This window comes from Hemiscyllium ocellatum, chromosome 16 (genome assembly GCF_020745735.1).
Source record: "Hemiscyllium ocellatum isolate sHemOce1 chromosome 16, sHemOce1.pat.X.cur, whole genome shotgun sequence".
Classification (NCBI taxonomy): domain Eukaryota; kingdom Metazoa; phylum Chordata; class Chondrichthyes; order Orectolobiformes; family Hemiscylliidae; genus Hemiscyllium; species Hemiscyllium ocellatum.
The window spans coordinates 69,295,742-69,315,698 of NC_083416.1; the positions used below are offsets into that span (position 1 = coordinate 69,295,742).

Consider the following 19,957-nt stretch of genomic DNA (forward strand, 5'->3'; position numbering starts at 1 on the left):
TACGATTGCATTCCCCGCCAGTGGCACAGAAGTAGTTAAACGCCTCTTTTTGTTCCCAGACCGGTCTATATATATTTTTTTTCATACAATCGCAGTTCCGGAGTTGAATCGACACCACACGCTTCTGGTCCAAACATAACACAAGAGGAGAGACATTAAAGTAACCGGAGAGCAGAGGACTTGGGTGAAGTGCATCGAAACAATTGATGGATGGACGCTGGGTGAAAGGAGCGGAGAGAGGATCCTCGCCAGTCACTCAAGGTCCATGTGTTGCCGGAGTGTCTGCAAACCAGACCACATCCGTTTCAGAGATTGATCTGGCTGTCAGCGATTCCCCTTCACATGGGGCGATGCGCGATGAATGGGAACAGGATTTTGCCGAAGAATCTGTCCATTGGAGAAGCAGAGAGACTGGCTGACAGGAGACCCTTGGTCATCAGCACCCTGGCCAGCGTCCTCATCTTTACGGTCGTGGTCGACATCCTGGGCAATTCACTGGTCATCGTGTCAGTGCTCAGAAACAAGAAACTGCGTAAAGCAGGCAAGTTTGTGCACTCCCCCCTCATCCCCCTCACCGGTAGTTTTGCAAGGAGCAGAGAGAGTGGGCAATCCCCACTCAGACGCCAGCCCCTGCTGCTAAACCGCCTACCTGTCTATTCAGCTGGGAGTAGAGGGACCAGGGTCAGGGTAGAGAGAGGTCGCTAGATGACCAGTTAAACGCCCCTCCCTCACACCTCGTTACTCATCAGCCACCTTTGGTTCCTTCCTCCCTCCACTTTGCTTTCCTGCTTCTGACCAGCCTCACTGAGCCGTTCTAACCCCCTTCCTTCCACTCACTGCCCTCTCTCGCCATCTGTCCCACTGCCCCAGTTTCCTTACCCCTCCATACCCCTCTCACATGCTTCCCTGATTTCTCCACCTCCCAATTCGCTCCCACCTTCTCACTTTAATCCATGTCCACTTGCAGATGACACCAAAATTGGTGGTGTAGTGGACAGTGAAGAAAGTTTTCTCACAGTACAACAGGACCTTGGTCAGATGGGGCAAAGACTAGCAAATTGAGTTTAATTTAGATAAACATGAGGTGTTGCACTTTGATAAGACAAATCAGGGCAGTATATTTAATAGTAGGGTCCTGGGGAGTGTTGCTGAACATGGAGACCTTGTGGTGCAAGTCATAGTTCCTTGAAGGTGGAGTTGCAGATAGACAGGGTAGTAAGAAGACATTTGGTACACTTGCCTTTTTGACCAGTGCATTGAATATAGGAGTTGAGATGTCATGTTGTGGCTGTACAGGACATTGGTTAGGCCACTTGTGGAATGCCATTCAATTCTGATTGCCCTGTTATAGAAAAGATGTTGTTAAACTTGACTGGTTTGGAAAAGATTTACAAGGATATTGCAGGGTTGGAGGGGTGAGCTACAGGGAGAGGCTGAATAGGCTGGGGCTGTTTTCCCTGGATACTGGAGGCTGAGGGGTGACCTTATAGAGGTTTATAAAATCATGAGGGGCATGGATAGGGTGCCTAGCCAAAGTGTTTTTTTAACCAGGGTAGTGGAATCTAAAACTAGTGGGCATAGGTTTAGGATGAGAGGGGAAAGATTTAAAAGGTATTTAAGGGGCAACTTTTTCCATACAGAGGGTGGTGCATGTCTGGAATGAACTGTCAGAGGAAGTGGTGGAGGCTGGTACAATTACAGCATTTAAAAGGCATCTGGATGGGTACATGAATAGGAAGAAATTAGAGGGATATGGGATAATTGTTAGGAAATGGGATTAGATTAATTTAGGATATCCAGCCAGCACGGACGAGTTAAACCGAAGAGTCTGTTTCTGTGCTGTACAGCTCTATGACCCTATGTCTTTTCTGTTGGGGAACCCCCATCCCAACCGCCCACTGTTCTCTTTGCTTCCTTTACCTCCACATCCTTTCATTTCTCATCCTTTCTACACTCTGTCTTGGCACGTCCTTCGTACCTCCTTCCACATGACTGTGTGGAGTTTGCACGTTCTCCCCGTGTCTGCGTGGGTTTCCTCCGGGTGCTCCGGTTTCCTCCCACAGTCCAAAGATGTGCGGGTCAGGTGAATTGGCCATGCTAAATTGACCGTAGTGTTAGGTAAGGGGTAATGTAGGGGTATGGGTGGGTTGCGCTTCGGCGGGTCGGTGTGGACTTGTTGGGCCAAAGGGCCTGTATCCACACTGTAAGTCTAATCTAATATGCATCATCTCCTACACCTTTCCGTGTCTCTACCTCTCATTTCCTTTCTCTGGCGTCTCTCTGCCTTTCTGTCCCTCATCCTCTTTCTGTCCTTCTCTTACTTGCCCCTTCCTCTCTTTCTTCTTTATCCATTTACTCTCCCTCTGTTCCTCCGTCTCTCATGCTTACTCTCCCTCCCCTCACGCTTACTCTCCCTCCCTATCAATGCCCCATGGATATGATTTGATTCTTCTCAATCATGCCCCTGTCCTCAGCAGTCTGTCCCTCTCCCTTTTCCCTTTCCTCCTCTCCTCTCTCTTTCTCCCTCTTTCTCCTCCTGTCCTCTTTAAAAGGCTTTCATATCATATTTCTTTTTTCAACAATTTTAAAGAGGCATGGGTGAGTATATTGAGTGGTGTATTTATTATGGCTTTCAACTGACAATGCAACCACGTATTGTGAAAATCTGTTGTATAAGTCTAGAATTTATTGCCTGACACCAGAAGAACAGTCATTGTATCTATCAAATTGTCATGCAAGCCCCTAGTTTTCTAATCTCCATTAGTATAGGAGAACTTATTACTTCTGCCTGGCTCCAGTTCGTATCTGCAGAGTAGGACTTGTTTGTAAAGCACGTAAGATACTTTTCACTGTACATCAGTACAAGTGACAGTAATAAATCATAACAAATCAGTTCAGCCTCACACCTTTCCACAAAGCTCTTAAGAGGTTAAAATCTTTGAACACAAATTAAATTAAGTTTTCAATTTCCAAGCCTGTGGAAACATTTCAATTGTTTGTCACCAAAACCAAACTGGAAGTATTTATTTCTCAGCAACACCAGGCACCATAACAACATTTAATATATTAAACACAAATTATACTATAGCCACAATAACTGGCATAAAAATGGCTATGTTATATGTACATTACATTTGCATGTCGAGGTGAATAGTGAACCCTCTGTCCACATGGAATTTGCTAGTTGGTTGAACGTTTATTACTTGCTCAATTAGTTTCCACTTAAGAATAAAGCTCATTTGTCAACTTTACACAGAATTTCATGTGACACATTTGAACAAGACCATGCATAAACCAAAACATGCCACACACTAAACAGTTAAAATGATGGGAGCTCCATGATTGTAAGTTTGCCCAGTCACAAATAATGAGACCATCAGTTCCTTCACTCTTTGGCAACAGTAGTTTGTCTGCTGCTGGTGATTGCTGCACACTGCAAATTATCCCAATCCAAGGTGAGACCTCCATTCATCATCGATAACATAAAACATACCCTTTGTTTTACATTTCTCTTTTATTGTGGTATAATGTTGGGCTGTTGCTCGAAGTATGTTGAATTGAAGAGTGTGCTTCACAAAGCAGTTTGTATTAATTTTCAATATGGTCACCAGACCACAAGTAAGTTCTTTAACCAATAAGTAAGGGACTTTGGGATCAATGCTTCTTCTTTCTCAAAGAGGTGTTTGACATTTGGTGGTTTTCAAGTGAAAACATCATACATATTGTCCAGAAAATGTGCCTTGGTGTGTATTTTTATGGCATACCTCATACATAGGTTCCTTTTTCACCCAGAACCTGCCTCTTCAAGAGTATCTGCTTTTTGTGTTCTTGGATTGCTTTGTCTTGGATCAATAGACAGCCATCCCTGCTTGATGCTCCAAGGTGTGATCATGACAAATCCTGTGTGCTATGAATTTTTGTCACTTAGTTGATCAGTGAAAAGTTTGAGCAGGTCAGTATTCAAATTTAATTAATAATGCTTTTCCTGTTCTGCTGTATTCTTCTCAATGGTCCTGAACAAAGCTATAACGTTAAGTTTTCTTTTGTTAATTTTAAGGTGAAAACAATGTTTTCTTTGTGTTAAAAATGATAAAAAGGCCATCACTGGCCTTTTGTGTTACAGCAGCAGCACCATACTCAGTCAAAGCTTGCAGCTTGTCAAGAGCAGCTACCATCACCTCTGCCAGTTGATTCAAGGTGATGGTGAGGTCAAAGGCTGAACAGAAGGGTATGAGTCAACATATTATTGGTGAGCTGAACATGTTTCTGAAATAAAAAAAACAGAAATTCAATGCAGTAAAAGTTAAACTCAAAGGAAAAGGCATTAGTAGAATCAGAAAATGCTTAGGATGCCATTTGCTCATTGTGTGTAATGCCTGTAAGAAAACGGCTGAAGGTGGGAGGGAGATAGATAGTGATGAGGATAGCCTTAGATTTTAGATGGACTGCTCAGATGCACTGATTAGTGGCAATTGAATTCAGTCCAGAGAAACGTGAAGTGATGGACTAGGATGGGACAACCAAGGCGAAGGAGTACATGATGAACTGTCGGACCCTGGAGAAGCACCAAGGATAAGTAGTTTACATGTCCACTGGCCCTTTAAGGTGGCGGGACAGGTTGACAAAGTGATTAAGAAGGCATTGAAATATTTGCTTTTTATAGCTGAGGTATGGAGGTTAAGAGCAGGGAGGTTATGCTGGAACTGTATAGCATTTGGTTAGGACACAGCTAGAGTATTGTGTGCAGCTTGGATTTCATATCGTAGGTTGGATGTGATTGCAGTGGGGAGGATAAGAGATTTACCAAAGTATTACCCGGGCTTCAAGGAGAACAGTCCGATAGTCTGCTTCTTTGTAAATTAGGTTCCTCATTCTTGGAAGCATTCTTGTGATTTTTTTATTTCTGTATCTTCTCCAATCGATCCTAGGTAATTGCACATTTCCATGTCCACCTTCCATTCAGCTCTGAAAATGTGTTGCTGGAAAAGCGCAGCAGGTCAGGCAACTGCACTTTTCCAGCAACACATTTTCAGCTCTGATCTCCAGCATCTGCAGACCTCACTTTCTCCTTCCATTCAGCTCCACCTACTATAGTTTACCAGAACCACAACATGGAATGTAGCCCTGGGGCAGCCCTGGTCGTAGCCTCAAGGTGAAGAAGAAGAAGAGAGCTTAGTAGAGGTTTCATCTCCTCCAAAATTCCCCCAGAAGGTTGCAGTCTGCACTGATGCAACAAGGCTCCCTTGATTTTTCAGCTGATATTCTGTTCCTGAGTGAGAATTCCATTGCAGCAACCATTGTTGGCTTGTAACCAGGTGTTGATTGCAGCCAGGCCAGTTCCACCACATTATGACAATGAAGAATATTACATTGTCCATTTTTACCAATAATGTGCCCATATCCAATGATTAAAGTGGAGCTGAAAAGTAAGATGCTTTGCTGTTCCCTCTCTCAGGTAAGAAATCTGTCCAGTATCTCCACAGTTCACAGACCATATAGCATGTGCAAAAGCAATTAGGTAAAGGATTAGAAATTATTTTTGAAGGACTGATACAGAAAATGATTCGATCCTTTTTTATAATTGTGATCTAGATTTGGTTTATGTGTATGGCAATGCTGATAAAATATCAGCATATTTTAGTATAGAATCCCTACAATGTGGAAACAGGCCCCTCAGCCCAACAAGTCCACATTGATACTCTGAAGAGTAGTCCACCCAAACCTGTTCCCCATTACTCTAGCTTTACCCCTGACTAATGCACCTAAGCTACACATCTGTGGACTGTAGGAGGAAACCAGTGCACCCAAAGGAAACCCGCACAAGCACGGGGAGAATGTGTAAACTCCACACAGACAGTCACCCAATGCTAGAATCAAACCCAGGTCCCTGGTGCTGTGAGGCAGCAGTGCTGACCACTGAGCCACCATGCCTCTTCGTTCATGACCATTGGAGAATCTATAATGAATGAACTGTAATTAATTGAAATGAATATTTATTTATGTAGAAATGTTAATCTCTATTCCAGATGATGCCTGCTAAAGGAAGATTAGCTTGAGTGACTTGGTCAGATTTGAAAATAAAGAAAGGAGCTGAAGGATGGCTTAATCTTTAAATGTTTAAATTGTTTCTAAATTTGTGACAGGTTTCAATGGAATAGAGCTAAAGAAAAGATTTTCACTTGGGGATGAATCAAAAGCTTAGGGTCATAAATATAAAATAACCATTGACAAATCCAGTTAAAGAATTCAGGAGAATTTTCTTCACTCAGGGAGTGGTTAGAATATGGAACTTCTTACCACAGGGAACAACTGAGGTGGCTAATATACGCATTCTGCACCGCTAGAGTTGATGAAGTAGGCTGGAAGAAGCCCATGTGGAGCAGAAACATGGAGTAAATCAATTCGACAGAAAGTGTACTCTTGTACTGTAAACCTTAAGTCACTTTATGTAGTTTTTCATTCTGAAATCTCAGCATTATAAACTGTAGGTAGCCAGTTTGCACTCATGGCAAAGTTTGGAGTAAAATTATCATTCCAAAGTGAAACAACAATGTTGAGATTAATCGACTAATGAGGTCTACAAATATCGGAACAGATAAATCAATATGCTAGATTATCTTAACATTCTCAATGATCGCTTCAGTACTCTTACAAAATAGACTTCCTGTGTTAAACAACATTGGTAAACATAGAAATAAAGGTTTTGAATCAAGAAATATTATTGCAAATATTATCCATTTGATTCTGCAATGACATAGGACAAGGTTACCTGTTTGATATGTGACTAAAGGAGAATATTTTTGTAGAGCAGAAACTCATCCATCCAACCAAGCAAACATTGACTGCCACTGGGTCAGGTAAAAAGAAAGTTCTGATGATAGACAAATTCAGAAGTGTAGACCAATGAATTGGAGATGTGAGCTCAAATGCCATCAACGCAGTTGGTTAATTTAAATATGGTTAATTAAGTAAATCTGATTCACTGTGGTGAGTATGAAACCATGCTTTTGACAGAAGGTAGTCACTGTCCTTGCCTTCTCTGGCTTATTTATGACTCCAGACCTACAGCAACAAAATCAATTCTTAACTGTCCTCTAAAAAGGCTCAGACTTCCATCAGTCTGAAAGTGCAAATCAATGATTAAAGAAGACAGTTTATCAGTGCCTTCTCAAAAGGCATTTGGAAAGGGGTAAAAGTACTGGTGCTAGCAGCAACCTTGCATTTTGTGAATGACCAAAAACAATTTTAAGATTCTGTGGCATTGTCCATTCTTCCCTTAACCAATGTCACAAACAAGAATTTAATCGACCCATGTATTGAACTGTTATAGGTGGGCTCTTGCTGTACATTAATTGGCTGTCACTTTGCTGAAATAATGACAATGCTTAAGAAGTGTTTGTGTGAAATAATTTGATACATAATAGGCATTACATTAAACAGCTTGTATTTAGCTTGTGTTTAATGAAGTAGAACCCTCTCAAAGAGCTTCAAAGGAGCATCATCACACAAAATCTCCAAAAGACATATTTTTCAGTTGACCAATGGCTGGGTCAAGAAGCTAAATTTTAAAGAGCATTTTTTTAAGAAAGGAGAAAGAGGTAACATGGTGGAGAAGTTTACAACAACAGCATGCATTTAAATTGTGCCTTTAACATGATAAAACAGTCCAAAGCATTTCACAAGAGTGTTTTCAAACAGATTTTGATATCAGGATTACTAAGAAGGAAATGCGCAGAGAAAAAATGAGGCACAAAGGTAAACTGACCAAAAATATAAAATATAAAATATAAAGGAGGATAGTAAAAGCTTTTTTAGGTATGTGAAAGGCAAAAAAAAGGTTAAGACTAAAATTAGGCCCTTGAAGACAGAAACAGGGGAATATATTACAGGGAACAAAGAAATGGCAGAAGAATTGAATTGGTACTTCAGATCTGTGTTCACTGGGGAAGACACAAGCAATCTCCCTGAGGTAACAGTGGCTGATGGACCAGAACTTATGGGAATTTATATTTGCCAGGAATTGGTGTTAGAGAGGCAGTTAGGTCTGAAGGTTGATAAGTCCCCGGGGCCTGATGGTCTACATCCCAAGGTACTGAAGGAGGTGACTCGAGAAATCGTGGATGCGTTGGTGATTATTTTCCAGAGTTCGATAGATTTGAGATCATTCCTGCGGATTAGAGGGTGGCTAATGTTGTATCACTTTTTAAGAAGGGTGGGAGAGAGAAAGCAGGAAATTATAGACCAGTTAGTCTGACATCAGTGGTGGGAAAGATGCTGGAGTCTATTATAAAAGATGAAATTACGACACATCTGGATAGTAGTAACAGGATAGGTCAGAGTCAGCATGGATTTATGAAGGGGAAATCATGCTTGACTAATCTTCTGGAATTTTTTGAGTTTGTAACTCTGAAGATGGATGAGGGAGATCCAGTAAACGTAGTGTACCTGGACTTGCAGAAAGGAGGTTAGTGAGCAAAATTAGGGCGCATGGTATTGGGGGCAAAGTACTAACTTGGATTGAAAGTTGGTTGGCTGATAGGAAACAAAGAGTAGTGATAAACAGCTCCCTTTCGGAATGGCAGGCAGTGACCAGTGGGGTACTGCAGGGATCAGTGCTGGGACCGTAGCTTTTTACAATATATGTTAATGATATAGAAGAAGGTATTAGTAATAACATTAGCAGATTTGCTGATGATACTAAGCTGGGTGGCAGGGTGAAATGTGAGGAGGATGTTAGGAGATTACAGGGTGACCTGGACAGATTAGGTGAGTGGTCAGATGCATGGCAGATGCAGTTTAATGTGGATAAATGTATGGTTATCCACTTTGGTGGCAAGAACAGGAAGGCAGATTACTACCTCAATGGAATCAATTTAGGTAAAGGGGCAGTACAAAGAGATCTGGGTGTTCTTGTACACCAGTCAATGAAGGTAAGCATGCAGGTACAGCAGGTAGTGAAGAAGGCTAATAGCATGCTGGCCTTCATAGCAAGAGGGATTGAGTATAGAAGCAAAGAGGTTCTTCTGCAGCTGTACAGGACCCTGGTGAGACCACACTGTGTGCTGTTGTGGTCTCCAAATTTGAGGAAAGACATTCTGGCTATTGAGGGAGTGCAGCGTAGGTTCACGAGGTCAATTCCTCGAATGGCGGGCCTACCTTATGCTGAAAGACTGGAGCGACTGGGCTTGTATACCGTTTAGTTTAGAAGACTGAGAGGAGATCTGATTGAGACATATAAGATTATTAAAGGATTGGACACTCTGGAGGCAGGAAACATGATTCCGCTGATGGGTAAGTGCCGAACCAGAGGACACAGCTTAAAAATACAGAGTAGACAATTTAGGACAGAGATGAGGAGAAACTTCTTCACCCAGAAAGTGGTGGCTGTGTGGAATGCTCTGCCCCAGAGGGCAGTGGAGGCCCAGTCTCTGGATTCATTTAAGAAAGAGTTGGATAGATCTCTCAAGAATAGTGGAATCAAGGGTTATGGAGATAAAGCAGGAACAGGATACTGATTAAGGAAGATCTACCATGATCATATTGAATGGTGGTGCAGGCTCGAAGGGCAGAATGGCCTACTCCTGCACCTATTGTCTATTGTCTATTAAGGAGATGCTAGAGAGAGAAAAAAAACAGTAACAAAAGAAGTATGTTCAAGAGCATTTTAAAGCTCAAAAGGGAGTCAGAGATGGCTAGTGACAGATTTCCAAAGTGTACGGGCCAGGCATCGAAAGGTCAATGTTGGAGTAATTCAAAATCAGGAAATCAAAGACCCCTTCTATAGAAATAAAAATTATGCTTTGTTTTTAAAATTAATTTTTGGTTGGGGTTGTCGATTGCATTCTGCAACCAGATGCATATTTCAAAAGGTGTTTTCCAGCCAACAGAAAAAATGTTTACCCAAGTAGCCTAACCGAATTTGATCCTTGGAGCCAGCTATTCTTATCATAGCTACCATTCAGCCATCTATACAACTTCGCTTTAAAATGATATTTAAGAATTGGTTAACTAAATATTCTTTCTCTGGTTTCATTCTTTTTTATTTTCTTACTTCCTAAGAGTAATATTGCTGGGTAATATTAACTGTGGTCCAAACCTAATGAGACATTTGTAATTAGAATATATTAACATTGCAAGAGAATTCGAGTAAGGAGTAGTGAAGTTTTGTTTCAATTGTGTAGGTGCTTGGCTAGACCACACCTGAGTACTGTGTGCAGTTTTGGTCTCCTTATCTCAGCGATTATTGCCACAGAGAGAGTACAACAGAAGTTCACTGGACTGGTTCCCAGATTTCCTATGAAGACAGACAGGACAAACTCTGACTGGATTCTCTAGAGTTTTGAAGAATCAGAGATGATCTCATTGAAACTTACAAAGTACATAAAGGGATAGACAGGGTAGGTGCACATAAGAAATTTCCTTTGGTGGGCGAATCTAGAACCAGCGGGCATAATTTAAAAATAAGGAAGATGCTACTCAGGTCCAAAGTGAGGAGAAATTATTTTACTCAAAGGGTGTCAATCTCTCTCGTTCTCTGCCACAGTGGGCTGTGGAGGCTAAGTGTTTGAATATGTTAACCAGTGGTGTTCTGGGTTATGGGAATGAAGTGGGTGAAAAGTTGAGATAGACAGATTTTCAATTAGTAAATTAGTAATCACACTGGATTCTGTTTTGGGGGCGAGACTGTTTCAGTTGGCAATGATGGCTATCTGGTCCCACTGACTTTGCAAAGTTTAGTTAGAGGATTTCCTCACTCCATGTAGCATGGTATCCTTCTTGTAGATTAGCTACTCTGCCCCAGCATCCTCCAGCATTTTGTGCTGCCAGAAAATACTCCCACATTAGGACATGTAGGCTAACTTCAAGGGGTGTGAGCCTTAAGTAAATTTCAGTCCCCTGCTGAGGCATGCTGTGACTCAACTGTTTCCTCACCCCTGGACTCTGCATTACCATCAATTAAATTAGCAGGTAGCATAAGTTTGGTTGTTGCATGCATTAATTTAGTGTGGGTTAACCAATGTCAGAACTCTGACAGACTACATCTTTAGGACTTCTCAACTGATCTGTGCATGTTCAACCTCCTGAAATTAGACTCAGTTTCAGAGTAATGGCACCAAACAGCAACAGTTCTCTGTCAATACACCTCCCCACAAAATACACACTAAAGTATTGACTGTGACAGGCTGGAACTTAATCCTGTGAACAACTGAAAACTCTCCTATGAGCTTATTCATCCAGCTTCACCTATGCTGTATGTGTGTGTGTTTCTCAGATATGGTTACCAAGTGAAAAGGATAGTTCTCTGTAATTAAAGGAAGATTTATAACTTTAAAAGAGACTATCAATTACTGCACTGATCTAATCTTGACAGTACAGAAAACAGCTGATCATTCTAGCTTGATATCTGTTCCGTCTATAATTGATGATGTGGTTAATAGTAATGCACTTCAAATAGAGTTTGAACAGGGTGTAGTGTTCTCACAAGCCTGTATCCTTTCCCACTTCCTTTCGACAGCTAAGGAGCTCGTCTTTCAGTGCATAGTCTTAAAATGTCAAGTCTTCATGTGAATTGGAAAATAACACAAAATGTAATATCCCCTAACAACTGAAGGTTTCCTGAACCATGATGCCTTGGGTCAAAATCCTGGAAACTCCTTGCCTAACAGCACTGGAGATCTAGGTGAAAGTGAGGACTGCAGATGCTGGAGATCAAAGTTTAGATTAGAGTGGTACTGGAAAAGCACAGCAGGTCAGGCAGCATCCGAGGAGTAGGAAAATTGACATTTCAGGCAAAAGCCCTTCCTCAGGGATGAAGGGGTGAAGGGCTTTTGCCTGAAATGTCTATTTTCCTGCTCCTCGGATGCTGCCTGACCTGCTGTGCTTTTCCACCACCACACTGATCTAGCACTGGACATCTGCCTGCACCACTTGGACTTCAGATATTATAGAAGGCCCCTTGTAAACAACTTTTATTTTTACTTCCTGGTTTATGTGTTATTTTTGCCCAATAAGACAGGAAAACATTTAGGCTACTGGGTTTGCTTTATCCTATATTAGTCATAGCAGAGTCTTACTTTTTAATCTCAGTTCCTCTCCCTATTGTGTGACAGAATATTTTGCTTTGGTATCTAATACCTTTAAAGTCATTATGTTCCATTTTCTTGCTTACATTGTGAAGATGTATTCCCTGCATTTGCTTCCAAGTCTAAATTTAGAGGAATGTTCTCTTTTCTTTTAATATTGTGCTGAGAAAGGAATGACTCATTCCCTATCTCTGTTGATTCACTTCATTATTTTAAATACCTCAATCAGAAAACCCAGCACCTTTCAACTTTGGGGGCGACAATTTAAATTCACCCAATGTACACTGCAAGAAATATTTATTAAACTCTTTCCTTCTTATTGCGTTCAAACTTCATCAGTTACTATCCAGGCTTACAATGCTGCATTGAGCAATATAGTTCAGAAACTAGCTGTTGTAAAAGCACAAATGCAGTTCAATTATTCTGTCACGTTATCACAGAGAAAGGACCTGTCATCCCTCTGGAGCTGGTTAGGATTTGTTGTCCTGTCTTTGATGCATCCAATTAAATGTTTGTTTGAGCAGAGCTAAGGATGGTTCACTGAATGTATTGCAATTACATCTAGCATTAAATAGCAGTAAATGGATTTATTTGTTTAATAAAGCAATGCTTCTTCAAGTATTCTGCATATTTGAGAGCAGATCTACTGTAAGGAGATTGTGCATCTGTTCAAAGAAGCCAAATACTCTTATCTGTGTGGAGAATTCATTTATTAAAAAGACATCCCTCTCTAAATGCACGTATGCTTACTTTTTGTTTATGTGTACTGAGCACTCAGTCGAGAGTGTAGTGCTGGAAAAGCACAGCAGTTCAGGCAGCATCTGAGGAGCAGGAGAATCAACATTTTGGGCAAAAGTCCTTCATCAGGAAGGGCTTTTGCCGAAACTTCGATTCCTCTGCTCCTCGGATGCTGCCTGACCTGCTGTGCATTTCCAGCACCACACTCTCAACTCTGATCTCCAGCATCTGCAGTCCTCACTTTCTCCTAATGAACACTCAGGTGTAGGCATTGGTTAAAGACGAGTGGAGTACATATATTCATGTAGGTTCATGGTACCATTCATGTATCCATCACAGACATTGTGTGGGATTTAATCCTCCCTAGATGCTGGCTGGGAGATGGGAGTGCAGTATAATTAAGTGGGAAGATTCAGGGTAGAGAATCCATTGCCTTCCGGGGCAACCACTTCGTTCCCCCACCCTCCCACCCCACATCACTACCTCCACAACCGGGACATTTAATTTTAGCCCATTTGTTGCAAAAAGTGTGCTATCTATCAGGCCATTGCCAATTTTTTTTACTGAATTGCTACACAAATCAATGGTGGCTTCTGTACCACATACTGAGTTAGCTATCCTCAGTCATCTGTTCATTTTTACTGATAATGTGGATTAACCAGTATATAGCTTGGACCTATGAATTACAAGCCAACCATACTCATTACAAATGAATTACCAAAAGGATTACTATATGTAATCGAAAGGTGGCTGCAGAGGTCACGGGAGAGAGTGCCAGCCTGCTACATCAAACTAACTCCAAATCAATAATTACAATCACAATGAAGCTACTGAGTATCCTCAGTTAACTGGACAAGGCTAAATAAAATATCAATTTGCGTTCTGCAGTAGTTTTAACTTAGGAAACCCAGTATAAACTCTAATATTGTTGCAGACCAAAGCCAACAGAGCTGAAACTTAACCGAAGTTTTCTCTTTCACTTCCAACTTTCTGCAGTTTTGTTATGCATTAACTTCAGTATTTGTAACTTTTCAATAGCCTTGTGACTGAGACTTGCATTATGTGAATTTACAGGAGCCTGGATTTGGTCATATGCCCCCCAAGCCTGTTCTGCCATTCAGTGAGATCATGATTAACAAAACATTATCAATTTCTATTTCAGAATTACAACCTAACATCAAATATTACTTGTAGAAGGAAGTTTTGAATATTTTCTATTGATCTGTATGTAGAAGAGCAGTAGCTCTAATCCCAATCACAGGCAAGCTCCACTGTACACATTCCTCCGGAATGAAAAACAATTCTCCACTATCATATCTATGTCATGTCACTCAGTAAAGTTTGCATTTGTGTGTCCAGGGAACCTTTTATTCCATGTGCTTTAATTTAGCCGACAAACTTATGTGGCACTTTGTCAAATTCTATATATGTCACATCAACTGCACTATGTTCATCTAACTCTCCTTAAATGCTATCTCATCAAAAACTCAATTAATTTAGTTATATGTGATTTGCAAATCTGCACTGACTTTCAATAATGAATCCACAAGTGATGATTTGCAGGGCCTTAGCTGATGACAGATGGTCTGCTTGTTTTGTTTCACTTTTAATTAGACTTTGCAGTAGCTTGATGCAACCAAATGGCAGATATTAGAGGACACTTAAGCATCTACCACATTGTGTTATGGACCTGGAGTCACTTGTAGGCCAGACTACTTAAGGATCAGATTTTCTTCCCTAAAAGACTAATATTCATTATCCATATGTATTTTTACAACAATCAATAATGGCTTGGTGATTGTTCCATGGTCACCAGTAATTCCAGATTTATTAATTTTATTCAGATTTTGCTACCTGCTGTTAAGGGATTCAAGCCCATTTCCCCAAAGCATTAAGCTGGGCCTCTAGCTTACTAGAGCATCGAGTCTACACCACCACCTCCCACTTGCTGAATAGAATCTGTTTCTGTAGACTTCAATCTCCATCCCACCTGATTCCTTTTACTGAGCACAATATCAACCAAACAACCTCAATCAGAACCTACGCTTTTCTCCAAGCTGTGACCAAAGTCTGAAGTAAACCGTTTAAATGCATTTTTCTCTCCTTTATACGTCAAAGTGTCAGTAACTCACACTATAGCTCAATGACTCTGAATTAAAAACATTTGAGTGCAGATATCTACTATAGATGTATTCGCTCCTGATACCCCAGAAGCTTTGAGTTCTCACACTTTCAGAAGTGCAAGTGTAAGCGATTTCTAAATATCTCCCTTTGTAGGTGATGCTGAGGTAACATTAGTCTAACAGCAGGCAGAATTTCCCAAGAGAATTTCCTTATACACATGCTCTTGATAATGAGGTGGGAGACAGGTTTATGAACAGAGGGATGGGTAATTGAATGCCTCAACATTCCGCAGCAGCTTCCCATACTTTTCAACCCCAGGAATGCTGGGACTGATTCTCAGGATGGCAAGACTGATGTATGAAAAGATATTGGATCATTTAGGACGACATGCACTGGAGTTTAGAAGAAGTGAGGGTGAGGGGAAAATCTCAGAAGTCTATAAACTTCTAACAGGACTTGCAAGAGTTATTGCAGAAGAATGTTCCTGATAACCAAGGAGTCCATATTTAGAGGTCACAGAATAATACTGATTAGGCCATTTAGGAGGAAAGGAACATTCCTTCACATTGAGAATTGTGAGATTATGGGATTCTCTTCCACAGGAAAAAACAGCTGAGGCCAAAACATTGAATGTTTTCAAGGAGGCATTAGACATAGTACTTAGAGCTATAGGGATCAAAGGGTATGGGGAGAAATGGGAACAAAGTATGATGCTGGATGATCAGTCATGACCATATTGAACAGCTGAGCAATCGCAAAGGGCCAAATAGCCGACACCTGTTCCTATTTTTTCCATTTGTTGTATGGTACATTGAGATTCAGGAAATAAAATAAATTCATGCAAAGTTTTTGTCATAATGTCTCATTGCTTATGATATGTACAACGCCACACAGATTGGAATTGAAGCTCCACTGAATCTTCCTGGGATGCAGGAATCAAGGCTGATAGTTTTTTGGCTAGCTCACAGGATTGATCAATAAAGCAACTCACTGACTGATTTATCACTGTTGTTCACAGATGCTAAGAAAATGCCCCATGCTCATTTAGATTTCTGATCTTCTAAAGGCTTGTCAAAATACTATAGACAGCAGTGTATCGGACACCAGACTCCAGTTACTTTCTGTCAATGATCTGTGAGACAATATTTGATTTGTTCATTTAAAATTTTGCAAGAGGAATAATATGATTTGCCTCCCAAATCCACACTGTAACTCAGGAAATTAGAGTCCATTCAGCCCAATAACATCTGTCATTATGTTATTTACCTATTGGATGTTAGAGGAGAGCTGCTCTTAGAGAAAATACTTTACAGCAAATAAAGGCCTCCTGCATGAATTCTCCAAGCAATAAAGTGAAATGTGTTTTCCATCAGTGAAGACACCAGTTCCACTATGGATCCAGCGAATAAATGTTTGTGTCTAGATGCAAGTTTCAGATAGACCTCTGATCTCCTGCTGTAACTTCAATGGAAGATTAGCAAATGCTGGAGAAATAGTCATTTATCTTCTACCAAGTGAAGGCATGGACCAAAACTAATGGAAATTGTAGACGTGTTTTAGAACAGATATTGAGCCCAATAAATCTATTCTTCTATAATAGAATTCCTTTGTGTATATGTTTTTGCTCCATTCCCACTGAAGATAAAGTCTGGCTGAGCTTCTTTTCCATGGGCACTACTACTCTGGCCATCCTGCATGGTTGGGCTAGGTAGTGTGGTCCGTCAGTTCATTTTGACTTGGGGTCATTTGTGATGTTTCTGGATCCTGTCTTAAAACATTGTCATTGTCAAACATATGAACCATTTCCAGCAAAAGTAAAGAGCAACAAAGTATTTTTCTGATGTTAATGGTTTACAAGTTTTATCCCACTGACTTCGATAACTGAAGCAAATCCCAACCTTTCCTGGCTTTGTTCCTTGTATAAATGGCAGTGTGTTCCAACTGCTCATTCAGAGGATGGCCAAATAGAAGTGTGTGTTATTTGCAACATAATAATGTGATGCCATCAATGGATGAACATATGCCACTTCACTCTGATCTGATTTGGCAATCTTTTCAAAGAACAAGATTGAAACTTGTTGAAAAGTAATTCACAACCCCACAAAATATTTCATTTCAAAACGCAAGAAGGTAGGAAGGGGTAGTGTTGAATTTCATTTTTTCTACCCTGCCATTATGAATGTAGTGGAAATAGAATAGTGGAGCAGGTGAAGCCATAAGCAAATTCACTCCTTTCCCATAAAACCTGCTGTTGCGTACTGTGTTAGTCACATCTGTTTATAATATGCACAGCAACTGTCAGAATCAATCCTTTAGGATAGGACTGATGGCTCCTTTGTTGAATATTGTTGAAATGGGCTCTCCTCAAGTTGCACTTTGTTACATCCTGCCTAGAGATGCTCCATCATTGCGTCTGATTGATTCTCAAAGAGTTAGAGCTGGTGTACAACCACCCTGCCCATCCTCACATCCATCCGAACACTAGAGATACTCTGGAGAAGATACACATTTCTTATTAGGGACTAATATGATGCTTCTTCTAGGTAACACCTATGAGTCAGGAGGACAGGAAATATTCAATAAAGTGATTATGCAGCTGAGCTGACCCTTGACCTCTGGCAGTGGGCTCCTGACAGGGTTCTGCTGCTGGCCTCATCTGTGACAGATGCATCTGGACATCCCAATCTTACCATTCTCATTATACTGGCATGGTGCTATGCAGGGGGATTATAGAGGGACTCGCTGGCTACAGCAATTCCAGTCATAAGGCTGCCATTACTACGTTTAACCATGTAACTTCTAGAAAAGATCACCCACTATGTCTCTATACTGTAGTCCATGTTTATTCTACTAACATTTTTCTCCCAGCCCCTACTGAAGGAACAACAGATGTGCAGACTAGTTTGACAGGAGTCCATAGCTTTCTGATAGATTGCACAAGTTTGGAACAGATGTACAAGATGAAAGCAGCCACACTGGGATCGAAAGGCTGCATTGTTGGAAGTAATACTGCAACCAGATGAGCACTAATCCAGATTGAGCTTTCGGAGACTAAGTGATAGATGGATTGTTTTAGCACCTTTCTTCTCCACATGTCACATGTTTAACAGATTCTAATACAAACATCACAATGAAAAGCAATGCTGTTTACTGCTGAACTAACCAATTGTACTCTTTTATAGGAAATGCCTTTGTGGTGAACCTTGCCATCGCTGACCTTGTCGTAGCAATCTATCCTTATCCTCTCATACTCCTAGCCATATTCCACAACGGATGGGTTCTTGGTTACATCCACTGTCAAATTAGTGGGTTCGTCATGGGGCTAAGCGTTATTGGTTCGATTTTTAACATCACCAGCATTGCAATCAACAGATATTGTTACATTTGTCATGGGCCAAAGTATGACAAAATCTTCAGCAAAAGGAACACATCATGCTTTGTGGTACTGGTCTGGGTGTTGACTTGTGTAGCAATCATTCCCAATCTCTTTGTGGAATCTCTTCAGTATGACCCTCGTATATACTCGTGCACATTTGTTCAGTCAGTCAGTTCTTTCTACACGGTCATCGTAGTGGTCATTCATTTCATTCTGCCAATCAGCATTGTCTCATACTGCTACCTGCGTATCTGGATCTTTGTCATCCAAGTGAGGAGAAGAGTTAAGCCGGACAGTCGATCCAAAATAAATCCCCATGACTTCAGGAACTTTCTGACCATGTTTGTCGTGTTTGTTCTCTTTGCTGTTTGTTGGGCACCATTGAATTTTATTGGTCTGGCAGTAGCGGTCAATTCACATTTGGCTGGCATGATACCAGAGCAGCTTTTCATTGCCAGCTATTTTATGGCATATTTCAACAGCTGCCTAAATGCCATAGTATATGGTGTTTTAAACCACAATTTCCGAAGAGAATATAAACAAATTGTAATGGAAATTACTAAGCTCTCCTGTTAGGATAACATGTTCCTATAAAGTCTACAATGTGTAGCACATTGTTAGACATTAGAAACTTGCAGATATTTGATCCAAGTGCAGTAATCAACAGTAAGATTGAATGTTCATTGCCTAAATAAGAAATGACACAAATAAACTATACAGTTGTCACCTGTGCTTCAGTTTTTCTTGCTTGCTTTAGTTTCGGCTGAAATTTAAGATTTCAAGAAAACTCAGCATACTGTAACAGAAAAATGCAGCAAAATACAGAAAGAAAATGGTCTACCACGATCATAAAGACCACAGACACATTGCTGTCATCAGGGAAATGTGGAAAACAAACTTGTGCCAGACTTTTCTGAGAGAGAATATCACAGATGCTGGACTGGAATGAAGGAGCATGTACAACTTTTGCTTAGCATTAAACCACAGCAGTGACAGCAGTGTAGAAACTCTTGAATGTGTTAGCTTCTCAACTGGACAATTTATTGAACAGACAATTGTAACAAAATTGAATATGACATATCATCACCTTTGTAAAAATGTATTTTATTTCAGGTATCAAACTTTGTCGTGATTGTATTAAACATTGGTGATGCATTCATGGAAAGTTATTTTAATTCTTGACAATTTAAAAGTAGTCAATACTGGAAACATCATCCATTATGCATCTTTCCCCAACTTCCTTCACTGGGATTATATAGCAGGCACCCAATCCAATTTGATACTATGTCCACTTGGTGCAATGACAACATTTTAAATTAATCCTAATGTGTTCTAAATCAATTTATGCTATGGTCTCATAAGGTTTTAAAACAAAGAATAAAGTTTGATAAACTCATGTCATGAACACATTTTTCTTTTAAAATTTTATTCCCAAAAGTTATTGATTTGTTGTAAGGAAGACTCCAGAATTTGATTTGTTTCTTGACCAGTGATTTGAACAGGAAAGTATTGGGAAATAGTTACTTATAGGTTTCTACTTTAGAAGAAAAATCAGTACATGAAAATGAGAAACAAATATTTACTACCTTGAATTTGTTCACCAAATCACACTACTGCAAAGGAAATGCCCTGGCTT

At 40.4% G+C, this 19,957-nt stretch overlaps 1 protein-coding gene across 1 annotated transcript; it reads left to right on the forward strand.

The window, feature by feature from the left end:
• The first annotated feature begins 357 nt into the window (after positions 1-357).
• Positions 358-18,897, forward strand: mtnr1al (melatonin receptor type 1A like). The gene is made up of 2 exons (XM_060836894.1): positions 358-541; positions 18,128-18,897. The coding sequence occupies exons 1-2, from the start codon at positions 358-360 to the stop codon at positions 18,895-18,897; spliced, it is 954 nt and encodes a 317-aa protein (XP_060692877.1).
• Positions 18,898-19,957: the final 1,060 nt, after the last annotated feature.